The sequence below is a fragment of the Amblyomma americanum genome, chromosome 2 (genome assembly GCF_052857255.1).
Source record: "Amblyomma americanum isolate KBUSLIRL-KWMA chromosome 2, ASM5285725v1, whole genome shotgun sequence".
Taxonomy (NCBI): Eukaryota; Metazoa; Arthropoda; class Arachnida; order Ixodida; family Ixodidae; genus Amblyomma; species Amblyomma americanum.
This window is the reverse complement of record NC_135498.1, coordinates 74,725,065-74,745,254: the sequence shown is the minus strand read 5'-3', so window position 1 is coordinate 74,745,254 and position 20,190 is coordinate 74,725,065. Positions and strand designations below refer to the sequence as shown.

The 20,190-nt window shown below is 46.6% G+C and overlaps 1 protein-coding gene and 1 long non-coding RNA gene across 2 annotated transcripts; both read left to right on the top strand.

Moving 5' to 3' along the window:
* The first annotated feature begins 4,009 nt into the window (after positions 1 to 4,009).
* Positions 4,010 to 8,375, top strand: LOC144119791 (uncharacterized). The gene is made up of 3 exons (XR_013312411.1): positions 4,010 to 4,231; positions 7,801 to 7,852; positions 8,294 to 8,375. It is a non-coding gene; the product is annotated as an uncharacterized LOC144119791 (long non-coding RNA).
* A 530-nt stretch (positions 8,376 to 8,905) lies between these two features.
* LOC144118691 (uncharacterized) lies at positions 8,906 to 19,021 on the top strand. The gene is made up of 8 exons (XM_077651543.1): positions 8,906 to 9,012; positions 9,702 to 9,821; positions 10,219 to 10,299; positions 11,513 to 11,596; positions 12,350 to 12,512; positions 13,375 to 13,521; positions 15,595 to 15,729; positions 18,547 to 19,021. The coding sequence occupies exons 1-8, from the start codon at positions 8,939 to 8,941 to the stop codon at positions 18,652 to 18,654; spliced, it is 912 nt and encodes a 303-aa protein (XP_077507669.1). The 5' UTR covers positions 8,906 to 8,938; the 3' UTR covers positions 18,655 to 19,021.
* The last annotated feature ends 1,169 nt before the right edge of the window (positions 19,022 to 20,190 follow it).

The window sequence follows — 20,190 nt, the reverse complement described above, 5'->3', positions numbered from 1 at the left end:
TTGTTCGTGCAAAACTTCCGGTACGGACGCATCTCTTAACGAAGACCGATCGAATGCAAAGAAAGCCTCATTGAATGTAACGGCAGAGAAGAAACACCGCACGCATGAAGCCAGTGGTCACAAAGTGGTTCCTGCCAAAACAGAGCACAAGTCAGGAGTAAGGGCAACTGAAGGCCCTCACTCTACCCACACCGATGACCATCCAGAAAAAAGGAAGGAAATGCAATGTCGCAAAAGTGTCAAGGATTCATTGAAGAATCAGCCACACCATCATCATACTCCGCGTCGAAAGAGCAAAGGTTCCAATGGTCAGCAGGTCGAGGTGCTCCCCGCGCAACAACCACGCCATCCTCCTCGGTATATTTCAAAGGGCGACCGTCGGGATGCCAGTTCCGGCGGAACCCGTGGCAGCACTGACAGTGGAAGCGAAAAAACAGAGCTTGCTGTCAAAAGGCAAAATAGCTTGCCGAACAAACACGTGTATGACGAGCATCCGCCGGTGCAGTTGGAGGCAAGCAGGCCCGAAACCACTGCGGACCCAGTGGCTCAGTCAATGCGCGGGTCCACAAGTGAGAGACACCACGGCAACTATGCTGATAGTCAAAGCGATGTGAGCCGTAGGTCGAAGACAGCCGTGAAAATCCATCACGGAAGCGACGTTCCTGATGCCAAGGAACATCCTGCTGGAACTGTAAAGGCTATGACAGCGGAGGACGGCAGTGAAAAGCGTGCAGATAAAAGGCTCAGCAGAGAAGATGCCTCTTCCAAGTTTACCGCGGAAAAGCCGCTTCAGTCTGCCGGACCGGCTGCTTCTGAAGAAACTCGTCGGAGCCAAAATTCCAAACTGGTTTCAGGTGCCGTACCGCCGAAAAAACAGCCACAGAACTTTACAAGCGGCACTAGTGCACCGAAGGCAAGTGCTCTTGATGGGGCAGAAATCACTAGCACGATGGAGCTCAAGCGCAAGCAGTCCGTCGTGTCTTTTGGTGCAGATCTATTCGGAGCCATACAGCCCCAACCAGAGTTTTCGGCGGTAAGTGAATCTTAACGTTTTGTTCTTTCCGGCGAAAGCGCTGTGCTGACTGAATATAACCTGCTCCAATTGCAGCCTGGGCTTACGGAACATTCGGAGGAAGCGGCTACCCGACCCTCACAGGGGCGGCGCCTGTCCGCTATCCTGAAGACTTCGAACTTCGCGATGACGGCTCCTCGAACAAGGAGGAGGTCATCGGTTGAGTTTGGTGCTGCAAAGTTCACTGTTATCAGGTGTGTGCAGAAGGTTTTCAATGACTTTTTCCCTCTGCCTAATAGCGTTGAAAAAAGCGTGGATAAAGCTGGCAAAAAATTACGGACAGCATCAATTTGTGTTGTAGAAAAACAAACCGAAAGGACGTCATAATAAAGCCGGGCGGGGACGTGCATGGGCAGCTTTGCTTAGCATAGATTTTTGAAATGGAGATGCCCGGTAACTGGCTCAGTCTCGGTGCAAACATGAGCCGGCACGAGTGCGAAGCGATTAAGACTGCTGCTGTCTGCGCAGCCGTGTCACTCCTCGAGTAATGGAGACTAAGACGTCTCGGTGTTATCTCTGCCGAGTGACTGGAAATGATGCGAAATTTTAGAGTGGCAAAAAAAAACGCACGGTCATTGCTTTTTACTTCCCGAGTAAGCGACCTCCTCATGAAAACGACAGCACTCGTTCTCTCCAAGAACACCTCCCGGTGCACTTGCGTGGTGCGCGGAGTCGTCGTCAATTGTACCCATCTACTATACCGTTAGGTACAAGCTCGAGGGAGGTCAAGCTTCCTGCCCACGCGAGAGAAGTGTGAAAGAACGTAGTCGCAGTAATCTTCGGCGGTTTTCGTCATGCTTTCCGCAGCCCAACTGTAGGTATTGGGCGCGAGCACAACGACAGGCTAAATGTCATCATCATCGTCAGCCTGACTATGCTCAAAAGTCTCTCCCATATATCTCCAATTAGCCCGTCCTGTGCCAGCTGTGGCCACCCTATCCCCACAAACTTCTTAATCTCATCCGCCTACCTAACCTTCTGCCGCCCCTTGCTACGCCTGCCTTCTCTTGGAATCTAGTCCGTTACTCTCAAGACCATCGATTATCTTGCCTTCGCATTACATGCCCTGCCCAAGCCCATTTCTTCCTCTTGATTTCTTCTAGGATATCATTAACCCGTGTTTGATCCCTGACCCAGTCTGCCCTCTTCCTGTAGTGCTTTTTTTTTCACGTGACCAAGACGCTGAAGAAAACTGGTGATCCTATCCTCGAATGTCTCTAGCGCAAGTTATACTGCGAATGAAGGCATCAGTCTGTTGACTTCGTTACATAACGGATTTCACACATTTGGATGTGCAACACGCTATACGCGCGAACCGCATGCGCTAAAGATGAGCAATTAATTGTTCGAAACGTACAGTTGTGAGGCCCAGCGCACATGTAAGTACGGCGTGTCGTACACGCTGCGTCTCGGCACTGAGAAAGTGATAACACTGGTCCGCTGTGGAGAGCTGCGTCTTTGTACAGTCAGATCAAGCTCGGAAAATAGACAGCTGGTGCGTCGTTTTTGTATTTCACTGAATGTACAGTCCTCCACACAGATGTCTAGAGCACTCGAACGGCGTGTTCTGCGGTGCTCATGACAATCACTGCTTCCTGACGGAATCGATACAGCGTTTAAAGATATGAGAGATTAATTAAACACAATCCATGTGAATCAGCATGAGCGATATGCTCAGGTTTTCAGCCGCAGGCCATTCGCAAATGACACAAGTGCACTCCCCGATGCTCCGTTCGAGCACTAAAGACAGGTGGTTGGACGACAGCACTTGCGGCCGGAACCAACGTGTCGGTCTAATATACGTAAAATAGTTCAGGCACCTCAGATGTTCACCTGCAAATTCCTTCAATACAGCGTCGCGTGATTGTACAGCAACTCTACTCGTGCAGTGGACATAACTTGATTTGCGGCAATACATGACGCTTGTTGAAGCGATGAAACAAGATTCTTCAGGATCCATTGCTTCTAACCGAACGCGGTGAGAGGTAAAAATGAGAAATGAGCGCTTCGCTTTCGAACCATGCGGAATCCTTCCAGCCTTGAGATACTGAAGAATTCGTAAAAATTTCATTCATGACCCGACATCGTACACATTTTTCGTTGCACCTTTCTCACGGAAGAGTGACTTAACACCTCTTTTGAACCGAATTCTTCCCTTTCACTTAATCGTCGTCCGGTGTGGAAGTTCTAAGTTCCTTACGCCGATTCTAAGATTCAAAGTTTAGGGGACACTGAGATGAGTACTCATCTATCTAATATTTGTTCTCAGTAGAAATTGAATTCTATAGTTCTTTCTGCTTACGTGAACGATTGTCCAGCAGCGAAATACGCATTCATCGCCGATAAAAATGGAATTCAAAAGCCGTCCCTACGGACGGTTCAAATATGTGGCATATTTTCCTAAATGTACGGGTTGCCGCCGTTTTTAACTGAATAGCGGAGCATCCTAGCGCCTCGTATAGGCGTCAAGAAACGTGGGTTGACCCACGCAATTTATTTGCGAAGGACGTAGTGGCGGCGGCACCTGTATTTAGTGTCATCGCATTTTATAGCATATAGCAGCTCTGTTTTCGTTCACAGTCATCTCTTTCGGTTAGAGCTCATAGCTATCGATGCAGGCCAACTTCTATTGAACCTCAGTATCCCTTCAAGCTTGGGCGCCTTTTCCGTTGGCATAAATAACTCCGCGACAGGCTGATGACGTCGCTGGAACGCGACAAGCAATGCGCTATGATTTGTCCGAAGTCTGTGACGTCACATGAAAATTTTTAGCCGGTACGAATAATAACGAATAAATTAATAAACTACGTTAATTTGCCATCGCAAACAGCTGTCGCTGACTGTCGCGTTCCCCCTCGTAACCACCCTGGAAGATTGTTGCAATGCTTAACAACAGCGCCAGTAACCATGACGAACCAGTCGGAAGTTAAGTTCGCCAACGGTCACCACTGTTGGTCTCCAGTCCTTTGCAGAAGCATGACGGCGGTCCACCGGCTCGTCGTCACTCCATGTCCAGCCGCATCTCCACCGGCAGCCTGTCGTCCTTGGGTGGTGACAGCGAGGGGCGCGGCTCGAGCCGAGCTCCACACACGCTGCGCCGCATGACGCGCAGCCGGAGCTACGCCTTCGACGATACCGTCTCCCGCCCTTCCATCGTCGGTGAGAAGCTCTTGCAGCCTTTTGACCTCCACGCTGTCTCTCGAGGAGAACCTTTCTCTCTCGTTTTTTACGCGATGGCTTAAAGGTCCCTCGGCCCCGCTCTGCAAAAATGCTTGCGTTAGCGTGGCCGCCGTCATTGACATTACCGAAAAATCCGGATTGGTCTGAAAGTTGGCTGTTACAAGAGGCTTCTACAGATGGCGCCAGCCACACCGGCGGCCCATCGTATCTTCAGAGAACGGAGTAAACACGAACAACGCGCCAAGCGCATGCGCCGTCAGTCGCCATCTTCTTCCTCACCCTCATATGAACACGGAGCAGATTGCTCACCTTAGAAGCGTCGCCTCCCAAGTTGCGACGCAGCGGACCCATAGCTCTATTCCTGGTAACCGCAGCTATGTACAGCAGAGACAGGAATCGAACTCTTGATCCTCGTGTTGCGAGTCAGACACGCTTCCACTACGCCACGCAGACAAATTCGTACGGCTTCGTTAAGGCAGGGCTTTATATGTATGTCGTCTGGTCGCTCACATAATGGCAGTTATTGTGAAAGAAAAGATTCAGCGTCGGCAACAGGAACGGCTGTCATGTCATAACCTTAAAGGCGGAGCTCAAGTGCCTCCCAATTTGTTTTATCCTCTGCCATTAGTAGCTGCTGCCGTACGGTGTTGGTGTCATGCTGGTCGGAGCAGAAATGCGTTTAGGGTTCCACTTGCTTGGGGGAATGGCGCCCCGGTCCCTTGTTGCGATGCGCCAAGGTTGCGGCCGACGCGTTTGATACGCCTGGCGAGATTAATTAGCGGAAATACCACCTCATGAAAAAACTACGTGAAAGCTGGGAGAGTAGTTGGAGGAGTATGGTTCTTGTGACTCGGTCGTACTGGATGCAGGGGCAGCTTCATGGCTGGCGGCTGGCCTAATCTTCGACGGCAGTTTATGCCCCAGCACAGGGCTATCAAGACCGCGCTAGGCGCTTTCATTTGTTTAATCTTGAGGGAAAAGGGAAGCAGGGCAGAGTGCTCTACGAAACTCAGCGTAAGATGGCTTTAAGTGGCATAGGTTTGATGGCTCAATTCATGCGGCTACCGGCCATCGGACAACGCTGATTTTAAACAGTACAAGTTGCCTTTCCTGCCGCAAAACCCAGTGCTATATGCTGAATAAAAATTGGCCTATGTAGGAGTAAAAAGAGGACTAAGCTATCCTCTAACGCAGTTCCTTTGAGAGGCAGGGCATTTGGTCCCTGGTTTGGAACAGATTTTTGTATGCAAATACATAATGTTATGGTTGGCTATGGAAAAAGATTCTTTTTTTCAAAACAAGCGATTTTGCAGCAATTACGAAGATTCAAACACAGGTTTCAGCCTCTTCTATTTGTTAAACTGCAGACGTCTGGTATTGCTCATAAACGCTTCCTACCACTGATAACTGCATCAGGTTACAATGCTTTGCGGTGGAAATATGCCTCCTTTGCCAACTGTAAGCATTGCGTATTTTTAATGATCCACAACTACCCCACGACCTTGGAAACGTAGCCTCCCTCTAAAAGGGAGTGCTCTATAGGAGAGGTTATCCCTTTTTTATTCTCATACAGGCAAATTAATGTTCGGAGTTAAAACATAAGAGATGGGACCTCTTACATAACGAAGCAGTTGCAATTCTTGAATTATAGTGCACCGCATGCAGTAGTACTTAATTCAGTAGCTGAACATAGGAGCTCACAACGGACCTCACCGGCATTATTTCTCCGGAGAGCGCCATCTATATTATTAACATTCTGGATAGCATAAGTTGGCCGGTTCCATCGCACGGCCAATGGGCTTAAGTTCCTGCTGTGCTATCTTAGTTCTGGTAGAAATTTATATGCTCCATCTACGTATGAGGAGAGTACACAGTCCTCTTCAAGGATATTTGCGTACCTCAAACGAACACTGCCATTCATACCTACAAACGAAAACGTAGGCTTTAGGCACCTGAGGCACCTCATGTCTTAACAGGCAACCAAGAAAAAAAAATACAATATTTTCTTCTATAAGGAAAAAAACAGAAGTTTACGTGTAACAGCACCCCTCGCTTTAAAACACAAATCTATTTGACCCAACAACAAGTAGCTTTTGCAACAAACAAGCACATTCCACAAAAAAAGGTATTACGTCAAACACGGACGTTGTTTGGTTTAATTCATGCCTGAAACGCATGCTAAGGTAAAATTGGCAGACGATCCTGCAAATGACAGGCAGCAAGACACGCCCGGCAAAAACTGGGCTTCCACCACTCCGGTGTGCTTAAGGTGTTTAAGCCCACGTTTTCGTTTGAAGTGATCTCTGCTATTGTTCACTCCACAGACGAGAATATCTTTCACAAAGTTTGCATACTTACCTCGTATGGACTTGGAGTATATAAATTTCTGCCTTAACAAAGGTTGCTGGGTCTGATAGCTGCATGCAACGGTCTCTTGGTGTTTTGCAACAACTTTGCATGGCAACAATGAGATTCTGAGACTAAGAATGGTGGCGCTTTCTCAACCTTGCGGGCAAAATGCTAAACGAGTAGCCCTAGCCGAGCAACGTACGCCGTCCTTCGAAGCGGCTTAGCTGGGGTGTCCGTTTGGGGGATTCTTCTATAAGGTTTTCTTCGTCCCTTTTTCATTTTTAATTTTTTCTATAGCAATCTTTAATATCAACAACACTAACGTCACAACTATTATTTGATGATCATCGTCATCATTGCGAACACTAACTACACTATCATCATAATAGATATTACCAGCTATCACTAGCCCGTCAGCGTACCTTTCTTTTTTCCGCTTAGTCTGCTGTAATTGTATTCCCATTGCTTAACCTGAAGGGGGAGGGGGTATATTTTGAGGCCGGGAACGTATAGGGGTGACTGCTTTCCCAACCTTGCGGGCAAAATGCTAAACGACTAACCCTAGCCGAGCAACGTACGCCGTCCTTCGAAGCGGCTTAGCTGGGGTGTCCGTTTGCGGGCAGAACGAGAGGGTTGGGCGGAGAGGGGCTAGAACTGGATGTCCAGCTATTCAGCGATTAGGATGATATTGATGTGTGCTGACTATGGGAAAAATTTTGCAAAACAAACGGTGGTGATAAGACTTACCACGTGGTTGGCCGGCGCTTGTGCTCCGTATAACGGCACTCTCCATGTCGTAGACTTCTTTTTCCCAAAGCGATGTAACAAATTTTTGCCTTCGTTTCCCAGACCTTGTAATTGCCTGCGTGCCTCCTATCATCAGCCGTACTCTACTTCGCTGGCTTGCACCTAAACTTTGGTCTGTGATTTTAATGCCGCTCACACGTAAAAAAAAACACGTTCAGTGCATTTACTGATTCTTTAAACAGTTGAATTCTTAATATCTTCGGAAGGCGCGCTTTTACTGTGTATGAAGCTACATTGCAGGGCTATGTGGACATTACATGCCATTGCATTTTTTTTAGTGCGTTGAGTAATGCCTCTTAAAAACGTTTTAAGTATAGGGCTTTAGGACACGTATTATTCACAAAGGCACCTGAGCACGCGACCAGTATTCACGTCTCTTCCTTTACTTACAGCCAGCCAAATAGGAAGCCAATTCCCTTCAGTCCCCAAGAAGAAGACCAATAGGTGAGTGCTCTTTTTAGAGAGGCAACACGAACATGGATACTTAATCGAAAGGGCTGCGTGAGTACCACAGTGCCTCATATCGGCATCATTTTCAGTACATGATAAAGATGAATCCACGAACCGTGACTGGGAAACTAACTCGTGGTTATCGAACGTAGCGCAAAGCTCGCCGGGAACATTCTGCGCCTATGCAGCAGAACCTACAATTGAGAGGCCCTAAATTGAGAGCCTGCGTGGTTGGCTCTTTGGTGCGAGATAACAACGGTCACAGGAAAAGGTCGGCTAACGCTCGTAGCATCTGCTCCTCGGCCGTAGTAAATTTCTACCAGAGTAACCGTTTTGAGTTAACGATCCCGTAGTTATAATGTGAAAGCTGCGATGTTTCTCGCCAGTTCACTTATCTTGTATCACACCCGATGGCTTCATTTCTGCCTCACACAGTCATGCCATCAAAGTCGACGTGGATGCCCTCAAGAAACATCCCTTCTTGACATGTTTATATGTGGGCAATAGTAAATGGTGACTTTGAGCAAAATTAACACATTGGAATAGTCCCTGAATGTAATTCGGTATTCTCACCTAGCATCTACAACGTATACTCAGTCTACTAAGCGCATAGAAAGGCCTCTAGATTTCTCTCGCGGTCATAAATGCATTGAAGCTATAAGTGCCTTCCTATGAACTTGCCTTCAAAATGGTCGTTCGTGCTTTTTACTTACTGGATTGTGAGGATCCTTTACCTGCTCTTATATTTCACCAGATTGTTGTATTTCTCCACGGATTGGCAGCACGTGCGAAGTTCTTCCTAAATTTGTAAGAATGAAGCGCACTGAAACTTCCCATTGCTGTATTCCTTCGAAGATTGTGTCGGTTGCTTGACCGCGAACTCGCACAACTAGTCCTGCAGGTTTTCTTCATTCTTTGATGCAAATCGATTTCTCAAGAACAGCGATGTTAACTTGCTTATTCCTTAATCTGCATATCACCCTCTGCATACTGAGATTGACATGTGGTGTTCACTGCACGCGTACTTTCTGCAGTGCCCGTGCCGACGTCCACAATGCATTCCTCCTCGGTTCGTCTTTGATGACCGTGCTCGGAAATATCTGCAGCTTTCATGCCGGTGGCAACAAGGCAGCCCTGGGAGCAGTCTTGCACCCGTAAGTCTTAGGACATCGTGGGGTGATGTCCAATACCACATTATCTCAGTGGCAACGCGACACTGCCAACCGATTTAAACAGAAAAGACAGCACAGTATTGTTGTCAGAAAGTAATAGTGGAGAGTTTCAAGCAGCGCTACGATGGCCGCAGGTCATTCGACAGCTTTATACGTGCAACACTTCTCGAGGCCTTCAACATTTTGCCTCACACACTCTCCTAGCGCTAAAGGCTACCTTCATTTTCCGCTCCGAAAATAAACGAGCGCCATATATCTGATATTATACACATGCGAGATGTAAAATCCAACATTTACTTTCTATCAAAAAATTTTGATCTTGCGATGACCTCTACGTTAGGACAGATGCTCGCTTATTCGGAATTGCTCTGGAATGCCACAGTTTTTTTGTGAACTCATCGGTCAATTTGCGAGCTCTCATTACCAAGTTGTTTCTCATTTTCAGAGTACTTTTTTGTGAACAAAAATAATTATTCCTGTGATTTCCACGAGGACGAATGGAAAGCACCGCTTGCTGTAATAAAGTAAAGGTAATTAGTGCCTGTCCGAAGGAGGATAGCGCCATTTACTTTCTCTGCGGCACACTGAAAAACATCCTTACACAAAATCGTGTTGCGCCCTTGAAATAAGGCACGAGAACGATTGCAAACCGCGCACGCATTTACTTGCAGGGCTGAAATTGCGAACCAGTCGGTGACCGACGTCACCTGGGCAATCGTGACACTGCCCGGAGCTCTGCTGGCGCTGTTAACATGTACCGTCGTCATCTGGATCAGCTACATCAAGCCCCAGTGAGCCATCTCTTCTGGCCACTCCACCAAAAACGGCCTTGGCATGCCGCGGGCATCATGGGGAACTATGAATGAAAATAAGGCGTGAAGCACGGCCGGGCTGTAAGTAAGCTTCCAGGAAGAATTAGATGGAAGAAAAAAGGGAATACAACTATTTTCTGCATTCTACTTAGATGTTATGAGTTGCCTCAGTTTCTAGAGGATAACAAAAGCGTCCTGAATTTCAATAATCATTTTTTTCTGTCGCTAAGTATGCGACTGAATAGGTCAGGGTGCCAGTTATGCCTGAAAGTCAAGCAAAGCACTGGTTAGGCATGTTTGTTATGCCACTGCACTTTCGTACTTAGAGTGCGCCTGCTAAGAAGCTGCCAATGTTTTCCGTTCTTTTCTTGCGCAGTGAACCAGAGCCACAATCCTCCGAGAATCTTGCGGTCATGAGAATTGCTCAAGAGAAGATTGCGAGCCCAGTTAAGCGGAGGTGCGAATGGATTTTATTTATTCACCTACCACTAATGTTACTGGTCAAACCATCAGTAGAACACCTGTTACATGTGCCCTTTGAAGTCAACTAGTGCATTCAATAAGTCCAATAAACGAAATCAACACATTTGCTGTGTGTTGTCTTTTTTGGTCTTTGTTCGTGTCTCCGAATCGAGGCCTCTCAACTCAGCAGGAATCATTTAAATGAAGAAGACTTCGATGATTCTTTCTTGACAGTTGCGTTAAGCGCTGGCTGTGTATTACGGCCATAATAGGAAGATATAGACCTCCTAAAGCGCAAAAATCACTGGAGCCCTTGGAGCATGCTTTTGTACTATGCGCTCATCATGCTGCCCGGAGCCGAAATGTTTCATACGGAGTTAAAACGCTGTCAAGAGATTGTGTTGAAACCGCATTTCACTAATTGTTGAGTTGCCGAGGAAATGGCGCGCAAGCATTACAAAAAACTGTTTCGTTTGTCGAGAGAAGAAAACCCAACGCAACGAGGACGGGACAAGAACAAGGAGGTGACAGATATAGCGCTTTCTTGCGAGTTAGAATAGTCATTGGTCATTAGTCTTGCTTCCTATGTCATAACCGCAGATTAGTGAAACATATTACACTTTGTGAAGCTCATGCGTAGTCTCGCGTGCTGTGCAGAACCATGTAGGTGAGAACTCGTTGCATTTTTTACACATGAGTAGAGCGCTTTAACTTCGTGCAGCTAGCCGTAGGAACGCCAATTTCTGCGGTGATGGTCCTGATAGTTTTCTGTTTCATGCATTCGCGTATTATATTGGCTTTTACTAACAGCACAGCAGACTCAAAGCAAGTTTCTGCGGTGTAAGAAACGGTCTAAAAATGGGGATGCGTTTTAGTTAACATTTCCCTCTTCATAGCCGTGAACGAGGGCAAACCATCTAACGTTGTATAACTGTTGCATATTTGACAGCAATAATACCGCATATTCCGTGGCACAGCACTCTGGCGCAACTGTAAGCCCTCGCAAAATCCGCCTGATCAGCTGCTGCAACTTGCACACCTGAGGGCTTACAGAGTGCCGTCAGTGTCAGCTTTATGTGTGGTCAATTGAAACCTTATGACGCTTTTCACTAAGGCAAAGAGTTTATTACGGTTGCAGCCGATGGGAACTGTTCCCTCGTTTGCAGGGACGTTCTCATTGCGCTTTTTTTCGTTTTTCCTCTTCGCAGAGGCGTTGAATGTGCCTACGCCACGTACTTGGCCATCTTCAGCCTATCGTACGTGCCTTCGCAAATGCTCGGCCTGGAACCACGGTAAACTATCGACTCTGCTTTGTGCGTTGAGAAACTACGAGGAAGAGCTAACAGCACCAGAATCGCAACACGTTCAAGGACGTACTTGAACTGCCAAGAATCGCCAGATTGCGACAAATTGCTTCCATTTCTTTCCTGTATTTATTTTATATTTGCTTGCACTCATGTGGGAAAAACTAGAAGGGATGTGGGAAGTGGATTTTGACAAAAAGCAACGGCTGTCACTAACGTCGATATGGCATGTGGCCGAGCGAACACTTCGCTAAACAAGGCACAGTACATGCTCAAGTTTCCACATACATGTGCTTGCTTAAGTGCATGCTGCTCCCTGGAATACCTGCCAAGGAAACGCCCATGCTGTTCGAAATCTATTCATCCAAGGAAGGAAAATTCCACACTTGGCGTTTATTCACGAGTAAAGTCACCCTATTGCCCCCTTTACTTCGGTATTCATAATTCGTTGCTTCGCGAATGGCATATGGAGAAGACCTGGCTTTAGTGCCGTCAGCAACGTGGGTAATCTATTTTAGAACACCATCCACAACAGTGGGGGATGAGAAGCATTCGAATCGAGCATTTGTGCACTCACGGCAGGCCAATTCTTCTAGGGATGATCGCGATTCATAGACCTTACTTGCGGAGTTTTCTGGAAAGCCGTATAACGAGGGCTCTCGAAGTGGGATCGGCATTTCTTCGTGGCACACAACACCTGGGCGGCAAAACTAGGAGCGGCATACTCTTCTGTACGTGCAGGATTACACTGGTGGTCGCGCTTGCTGCGATGATCCTTGTGACGAGTTCGTTGACGTCGTGCCTCCGAGCTGCGTTCGAGTTCATCCGGAATATCTGGCAGATGCTTCCCTGGGGAGTCCTGTTGCTGCTCGGAGCGACACATGTCGCGTCGGAGGTGGTGCAGGTACGTTGCGCGCTCACCGTCACGCCGTAGTAGACGTTTCAGGGCATCCCTCTGCGTATCGTCTCAACTCAGCTCACAGCATTATTACTTAAACAGTGTTTCCGAAAAAAAAAGCTTTTAGCAGCTGAACTTTCAGGGCGATGTAAACTGCTTGTGAGGTGTCTAGAAACAAGGAGTCGAGAGTGTGCTATGCAGAAATAGAGACAATTTGACAGGAGCAAAATTTGAAGCTCAAATAGATTCGAGTCTGAAGCATAGCTCATTCATGGGAAGATAGTCCTACTTGGCTCCCTTTATGCACGTCTCGTGTCATATAAATTCGTGTCTTCACAACCTCAGTTTACATGAAAGGTGAACCAGAAGAATGAACAGAAATTCTTGAACGAAGAAAGAAGTGGCGCATTCGTTGCCAGTCGGTTGGGTTTTTTAAGGTGTGTTTTAACCCTAACGCACTTCTGACATTTTACTCCGTTCTCTTAGTGTGCAGATCTTTACCGGAAATGTTTACGAATAAATGCAGACCGCTCCTTGCACTGACTGTTGTTTGGTAATCATGCGCGGCGACTCCGATAGATGCTATTGTTCAGTCTTGAAGGACTAATTTCTTGTTTGTAAGCGGACTAATAAACATGTTAAGCCTTGCAGCTGCTCCCCGTAATGATATGCACAAAACATAGCTGGTTATACGAGCGCCTACATATTTCCATTTGTCCACATCTAGATGTGCCCATACACTGCGAGCCGCACAGAGAAGCTCTTGCAGCCATAAAAAGTGTCATTTGCGGCTACTGTGCGTTTATATGCAAAAGCTTTTTTTATTTTATGCTTTGGTTCAACGCAGGTGCACACCCTTGTGATCGAGGCGTTCAGTATGGTGCCCTCGTCGTTTTGGGAAGAACGAACCCTGCTCGAGGTGCAGACGTTGCTGGCCTTTGCCGCAGCAATCATGGCCGAAGGAGCGGACAAGCAAGTCATCGTCGAGATTATGATGCCCGTTGTCGGACACATAGTGAGTGTGTATCGTCATGTCCCTTTGTGGTTAAAGTAGATAAGGAAGCAATGGGTGTCGAAACTGTGTTGGTCCTTGTACATCTCGGTCCTTTCGAGCTATCAGTCGCAGTTTTCAAGCTACATCCGAAACGTGCGGAAAACTTGCGCCCAAGTCGAAGAATAATCCCTGCATTATGTTATGTACAAAATAACAGCGCTACCACCGGTGCGCGTTTCGCTCATTCCAGGCACACTGACAACACTTTAAACACAAATACGCCGATATGGGAGTCCAAAGGGTGTAAGCTCTCCTCTAGCAAACTCTCTTTAGGGGCAGGATATGCTGCCGAAGTTCCGGAGTTTATTTCGATCAATGCATACACGGAATAGTTGCTCTTGGCAGCTGAGGCATGATCCCACTGCAAAGCGTAGTAACTTGAAGCAGATAGCAATAGGAGGAGGCTTTTAAACGCGGAACCGGAGGTCCTGAGGTTAGCAAATAGAAGAGGCTAAAACCTTGGTTTAAAATTTCGTATCCGCTAAAACTTCGCATCTTTTGAGGGGAAATATGTTTCCCTTGACAGGCGTAATTATTCCGGTTTTTCAGTGATGAAAATCTACCCGGCGTCCTGGGTACAGTAAACTGCCTCTAAAAGGAAGTGCACTAGTGGGAAGCTTACCCCCTTTTAACTCGTATATAGGCTAATTTGTGTCTAGAGTTCAGGATCTCAGATCCACTTTTAATGGAAGAAAAAGTCAAGGTATTGGTTTCCAAACCAGCGTCATAGTTCTGTTTGTCATGCGGCAATTGATATCCACTTGGGCTGGCTTTCAAAAAGGGATATGAAAGACCTTAACCTTTAAACACCTTACTATGAAGCAGCGTTTGAATATGCTTTCTAAAATAACCTCTAAAAAATGCAGCCACATTTGCAATTACTAAACATGATTTGTTTCCTGTTCCACTTTAGAACATTGCCGTTCCCTATGTACGGAATGGTAATGTTGTCAGAGGCAGCTTTTATGATCTAGCCTAATCAGAGCATACGATGAATGCACTTGGGGCACTGCCCGTGAACGCGCTGCCGAATATCTTCTGCAATTCTGTGCCTGCACAATTGATAGAATGGATGGGATAGTGGCTACGCCCATCGGCGTAAGGCGGGAGACTATGAGACAGGAATATCGTCTTTCTTCGAAGTTTTCTACTGCCAAAAGCCAAAGTTCAATAAAAAGAACATTTACGTAAATCTCACTGCCAGTGAGAGACACATTGGTTTACTTTAATTTTTTTTCACAGAATCATAAAATTTTCATTACTTCTTTTTCTATTTTGTTGATTTAGGCTTTTTTTTTTTCCTTAGAAAGCGCCCCACAAAGCACGGCTGTGACAAGGCCCAAAATAATTAAATCAGTTTGCTTGTAATTACTCAAGGTATTTAGACGAATGGATACTAATTATTATAGGTGCGATGTTTTCAGCAATGATCACGCAGTATGCGAAAACAAAAATATAGAAAGAAGGTGCATTTTGAAGGGAAACAAAAAATTAATTTCGACATGTTCCAATTTTTCAAACACCTAGAGGCAAAGGAGGCAAAATATAATGTCGTTTCATTAGTCAGCCACGATATTTTGAGCGAATCTGGCTCCGATTGTTGCTGTCTGTTTTGCAAGTAGACATATGACAGCCTTTCACGCGCGTCAAAAGTCCTGTTGTTCTCCTTCCATTATGCCTGAAACGGTTAGATCTATTCTGATGGAGCGCGAGCATAGGGACGGTCTGTAGAGTTCAGAACTTCCAGTGGCTTCTTTATTCCAATCCTACCTTCGAATGAAACCAACTTTTAACAGCTTGGACTGTCAGTTTCTTTTAGGACGCGCTACTCCAAACAGCGCTTACGTTATATTATTTTTCATAATCTGGCGTCCCAAATTTCGAGTAGTTTTTCTTAGGCTCTTCCGTTGCGCGTCTTTTGTTGTGCGTTGTGCGCTGTATACTAGCGTGTTTCCTCGCTTGGATGTTGTTACATGACGGCATTGTAGCTTGTAGCCTTAGTCATCATCTCCCCCTTTTCATGTTTCTGCGCAGTCCGAGATGAAGCAAATGTACCCGGCCTACTACGCCATCCCGGTGGTCGTGGGCGCGTCGAGTAACGTTATTATGCCTTCATCGGTGCCCACGGCCCTCTTGCACGATCTATCACGGGTGCCTTTCTGGAAGATGGTGAGCACAAGGTCCTTACCTTATTTTCCGGTATTTCTTGAGATCGACGAGCTGGGCGGAATAGACATTGTCAACAAAAAAAATCTATAGGTAACTTCGTCATGAGGCGCCACCTTCTGCCCGCTGTCTGGAGGAAGTAAATATTGATAATGGTGGCAACAAATAAGGGGCATACAGAATGCGGCTTTCTCATTTTCGCTCTTGAATGAAAATGTTAAAACACCGGTACGAAGACAATCCAAAATCGCACCCGGTGCGAATCACTTCACTAGCGCCTGCGAATGTCCTTCAACATGTGTCAAACTGCCGTGTTAATTCCAGCCTCTCCGCTCACCTTCCTCGCCTTCGAAATTAAATGGTAGAAAGGCGGAGGGGGCAAATTATTGGTATGTGCCTTCTTTAAGGGAGCAGTTAGAGGCTATGAGGCCTGCTGTGGTGTAGTTCCAGACCGTTTGATATCCTACGAAACACTTTCTGCAGCCGTCATTGTCCAGCCTTACTGCACTGATTACCCTAAGGCTAGCAAGTTTGTTCCAGCATGTCGGAAATCGGGCTACTCGCTGGCTCATTTGCCTGACACAAATGAGCACGGTAAGCCAACTGCACACGGCCGCTGTGAATTCCAAACAATAAGCAACTTATTAATAGGCTGATTGATTTATTGATAGATTGATTAATTGATTGACTGAACATTTCATGGAGCTATCTTCGGCATTGTTTACTGCTCGAATTGCAGCTAGCACACTCATGAGTAAACTGGCTTGCATGTAAATCCATGCCGCCCGGTGGGAATGCGGAGGTGATTCAATGTTGAAATAAATTGCTCGAGGTAGCGGCAAGGATGCTTTTGCTGCTCGCCGCACACAGTGAATGGCAAAAACGACAATGGCTTTTGTGCGTTGTGGCGCCAGTTCAGTTGGGCCTGAACAGAGCGGCAGCATTTCGCTCGGCAGTGTAAAAGCTGTGGGCGCGTCGCTCTCATAAGGCGCTGCCTGTCCTCCTGTGCACGAAACTGTTATTTAACCGCGACTAAAAAAATTGTGGTAAAAGGTAACAATCGACAAGTAAAACTAACCTTGGCAAGCATACACGTTTCAACAATTCGATCCTCATGGCTTTGTTCAGGACATAATACAGATAATAATAATAATTGGTTTTTGGGGAAAGGAAATGGCGCAGTATCTGTCTCATATATCGTTGGACACCTGAACCGCGCCGTAAGGGAAGGGATAAAGGAGGAAGTGAAAGAAGAAAGGAAGAATAGGTACCGTAGTGGAGGGCTCCGGAATAATTTCGACCACCTGGGGATCTTTAACGTGCACTGACATCGCACAGCACACGGGCGCCTTAGCGTTTTTCCGCCATAAAGACGCAGCCGCCGCGGTCGGGTTCGAACCCGGGAACTCCGGATCAGTAGTCGAGCGCCCTAACCACTGAGCCACCGCGGCGGGGCTAATACAGATAGCGCAAACACCCCTTTTTAAGCCATTCTGAAAAGCAAGCTGTGCAGATGGGAAAGACGCAGGCCAACAAATCTCTAAGCATAAACTACATTCACAGATTGTCAATCCTGCTCGCTTGCAACACAGAGTATTTGCTTTTGCAATGCATGCTCTGGTAATGATAGCGAGATGTCCTTACTTTGCTTCTATGCGAATTCCTCGAGTGGTTCTCTGATCAGCTTTTAATGCGATAGAATTAGAGCCGTCATCACACCAAAACTCCTCCACCGGATGTCGGGAAACTCCCTGATTGGTCGAGACAGTGATGACGACACATGTGTCATGTGAGCACTAAGGACAAATCACACACCGTCGCGAAATTTGAAAATCCAGCAAAACCAGGGAAGTATAGTGAGGCTGCCACAGTATCGACATCGCTACCGGAAAAGGCAAGCATAGCTGGGGGCGTCAGTGTCAGGTGGGCAGATGACGAAATGAATAAACAAAGCACTCTAGGGCCGCCAGCGAGTTTCCAACAAGCGACTCATCGAACAGATCGCCGTTGCTGGCGCTGCATTCGTCAGATACGCCATCGCTGCAGAACATCCGTGTTTAACCCTGTCTCTCGCGCTGTGCTTTCGATGTCTTCGTCTTCATCAACTTTTATCCGTGCGCAGTGGATCCAGAACACAACGCTATCGCACTGACCCCTTATGGAGACTTAAGTGGCCCTATAAGCTTTTCCTAGTCAGCGCCAGTACCCAACGTTTCCAGTGCGCATTTAGGTGATGTGTGTTTGTGTGTTTCTCTGGAGCCTGGCTTTGTGGCAGGCTGCCCACCTGCCCAGCTGGTTGGTGGGCAAACTGCCCAATACATACATACACACCTGAAAACCGCATTGTGAGCAAACTGCCCTTTCCACTGTTGCAGGTATAAGCCCATTTAATGGCTGGTCGCGAGTAGTTGCTCGGGAATAGCAACCTGGGCCTCACAAGCCTCACCAGTGGCAGCACCTGCAATCGCAGGGCAGTGGCGCACCGCTTAGCGGCCGCACCATTGCGCAAAGAGCTGCGTGAGCACTCCCAGGAATCTATGAATGTAAACTAGAGAATTACTAATTTCATATATATGAGCATTAACCCATTGTCGCTATATGAACAACTTCAATCCGTGAACAATTGATCCGAACATATTAACCGATGTGAGAAACCGAAGCGTTAGTGCACCTAATTGGCGTCTCAACTACACAAATCAAGCGTCATTTTACTGACCTCGTTTTCCTCATTTGTTGCGGGAACATGTGCCAAAAATTTGTCAATGCACTTCACTAAGATCGCCATCAACATTCCGTCTGTTTTCTTCTTCCTCCACTCAGCTCCTGCTGGGGCTGTTCTCCAAGACCGTCGTCATGAGCATGGTGATTGTGACTGTCAACGTGATGGACAGAGTGGGCCTCCTGGGCACCGACGCACCCCACGACTGAACCACCTAGCTGCCGACGTACCGTGACGCAGCAGCACTGCGTCCTTAATTTCCTTTTTGTTTGCTCTTTCAACACCTACCATAGTTGCATCTACTTTTTTCGGATATGTTATTTCTTTCCTGCACTTCCAATTATTTATCGAGGCGGCTTCTTTCGAGACACTCTACCCCTTCTCCTGCCTCCAAGCTGCGTCGGTAGTGTCCGCACATTTGCGGCTTACCAAGTAGGACTCAAGAGTGAATTCCGTCTGCGTTCCGCCGCCGATCTCTCCATTGTGCCCAAATGCGCAAGCTTCAACGTGATGCTGCATCGATACGGTTAGTCTTGAGAGTTTATAGGCTCTACATCTAGCACGCAAGCGTTGGTCACCCGGAGACCTACTGCACGAAAACAACCACTGACGTGACGATGCAGCCGAATTAAAATTATGCCTTATCACTGAACGTTCCACTCAAGCCTTTATCATATACTAGGTAGCTGATAGAGAGTAATGTGTGGCGTTCAATAGCCTGTATGCATAACGGTCAGCTCCATGAGAAAAAGCTTTCTATAAGGTTCGAAATCGCACAAATTAGCTTTCTACCCTAAGCATGTGTAGCCACTTTTCTGCGCACGGTTCGATTGTTCTGCTACCTATTGTGTCGTACCTGCGAGTGTGTTAAGCCATTTATTGTATTTCTATGCCCCACATTTTCGCTACGCAAAGTCTCATATGGTGGAAAGAAGCACAAAGAAATCAGCCGTCGCCAAACTTAGGGTCTCTCCTCTAGTGCATTGTTTTGAAGACTCAAGAATAGCTTCAGCATGTTGATGCTTTCTCGTACACGGAATAAAAGTATCCTACGGTTTATTTATTGTTCACCGTTGCCAGTTTTTTTTTTACATTCACGACAAAGGGCGCACAGAATAAAATTATCCAACAAAACACGACATAACTTGGAACACACAACAAGAACACCGTCACCAAAATATAAACAGTAGCTTCATTATGTCGCAAATTAGAAAAAAACTGAAGAGGCGAAAGGACGGCGTTCTGGTGTAAAACCACTTCATCGTCTTCCCTCCGATGTAGAATAGTGCTTGCTTTATAGGAATGAAGTATAATGAAAAAACTTACATCGCAATTCAGCACCGACAACAGGAGAAACATTTCAAAACCGTTTTCATACATTTTGCACCCATACTTTTCTTAGACGATTCTAATTCTTAATGCTAGGAATAAAGGCGCTAACGTATATAACGGTTACAGCACGTTGTCACTGATTGATACAGGATAAGTTTTTAGTTAAACACTCCTCCAGCTGATTTTTGAGGTCCTGCTAAGGTCGCTGTTTAAAATAAATTTCAACAGTGCATGCTAGACACGGACAGAAAACAATGACACACGAGCGCTCATGTGTCTGTTTTCTCGTCCTTCAACAGCATGCGCTGTTGAAATACCATGCAAAACCAACTAGCCCGTCAGCTTGCCCTGCTCAAATAGCATACCAAGTACTTCATTATCGTCCGATGCTTATGATTGTTTTGACACCAAAA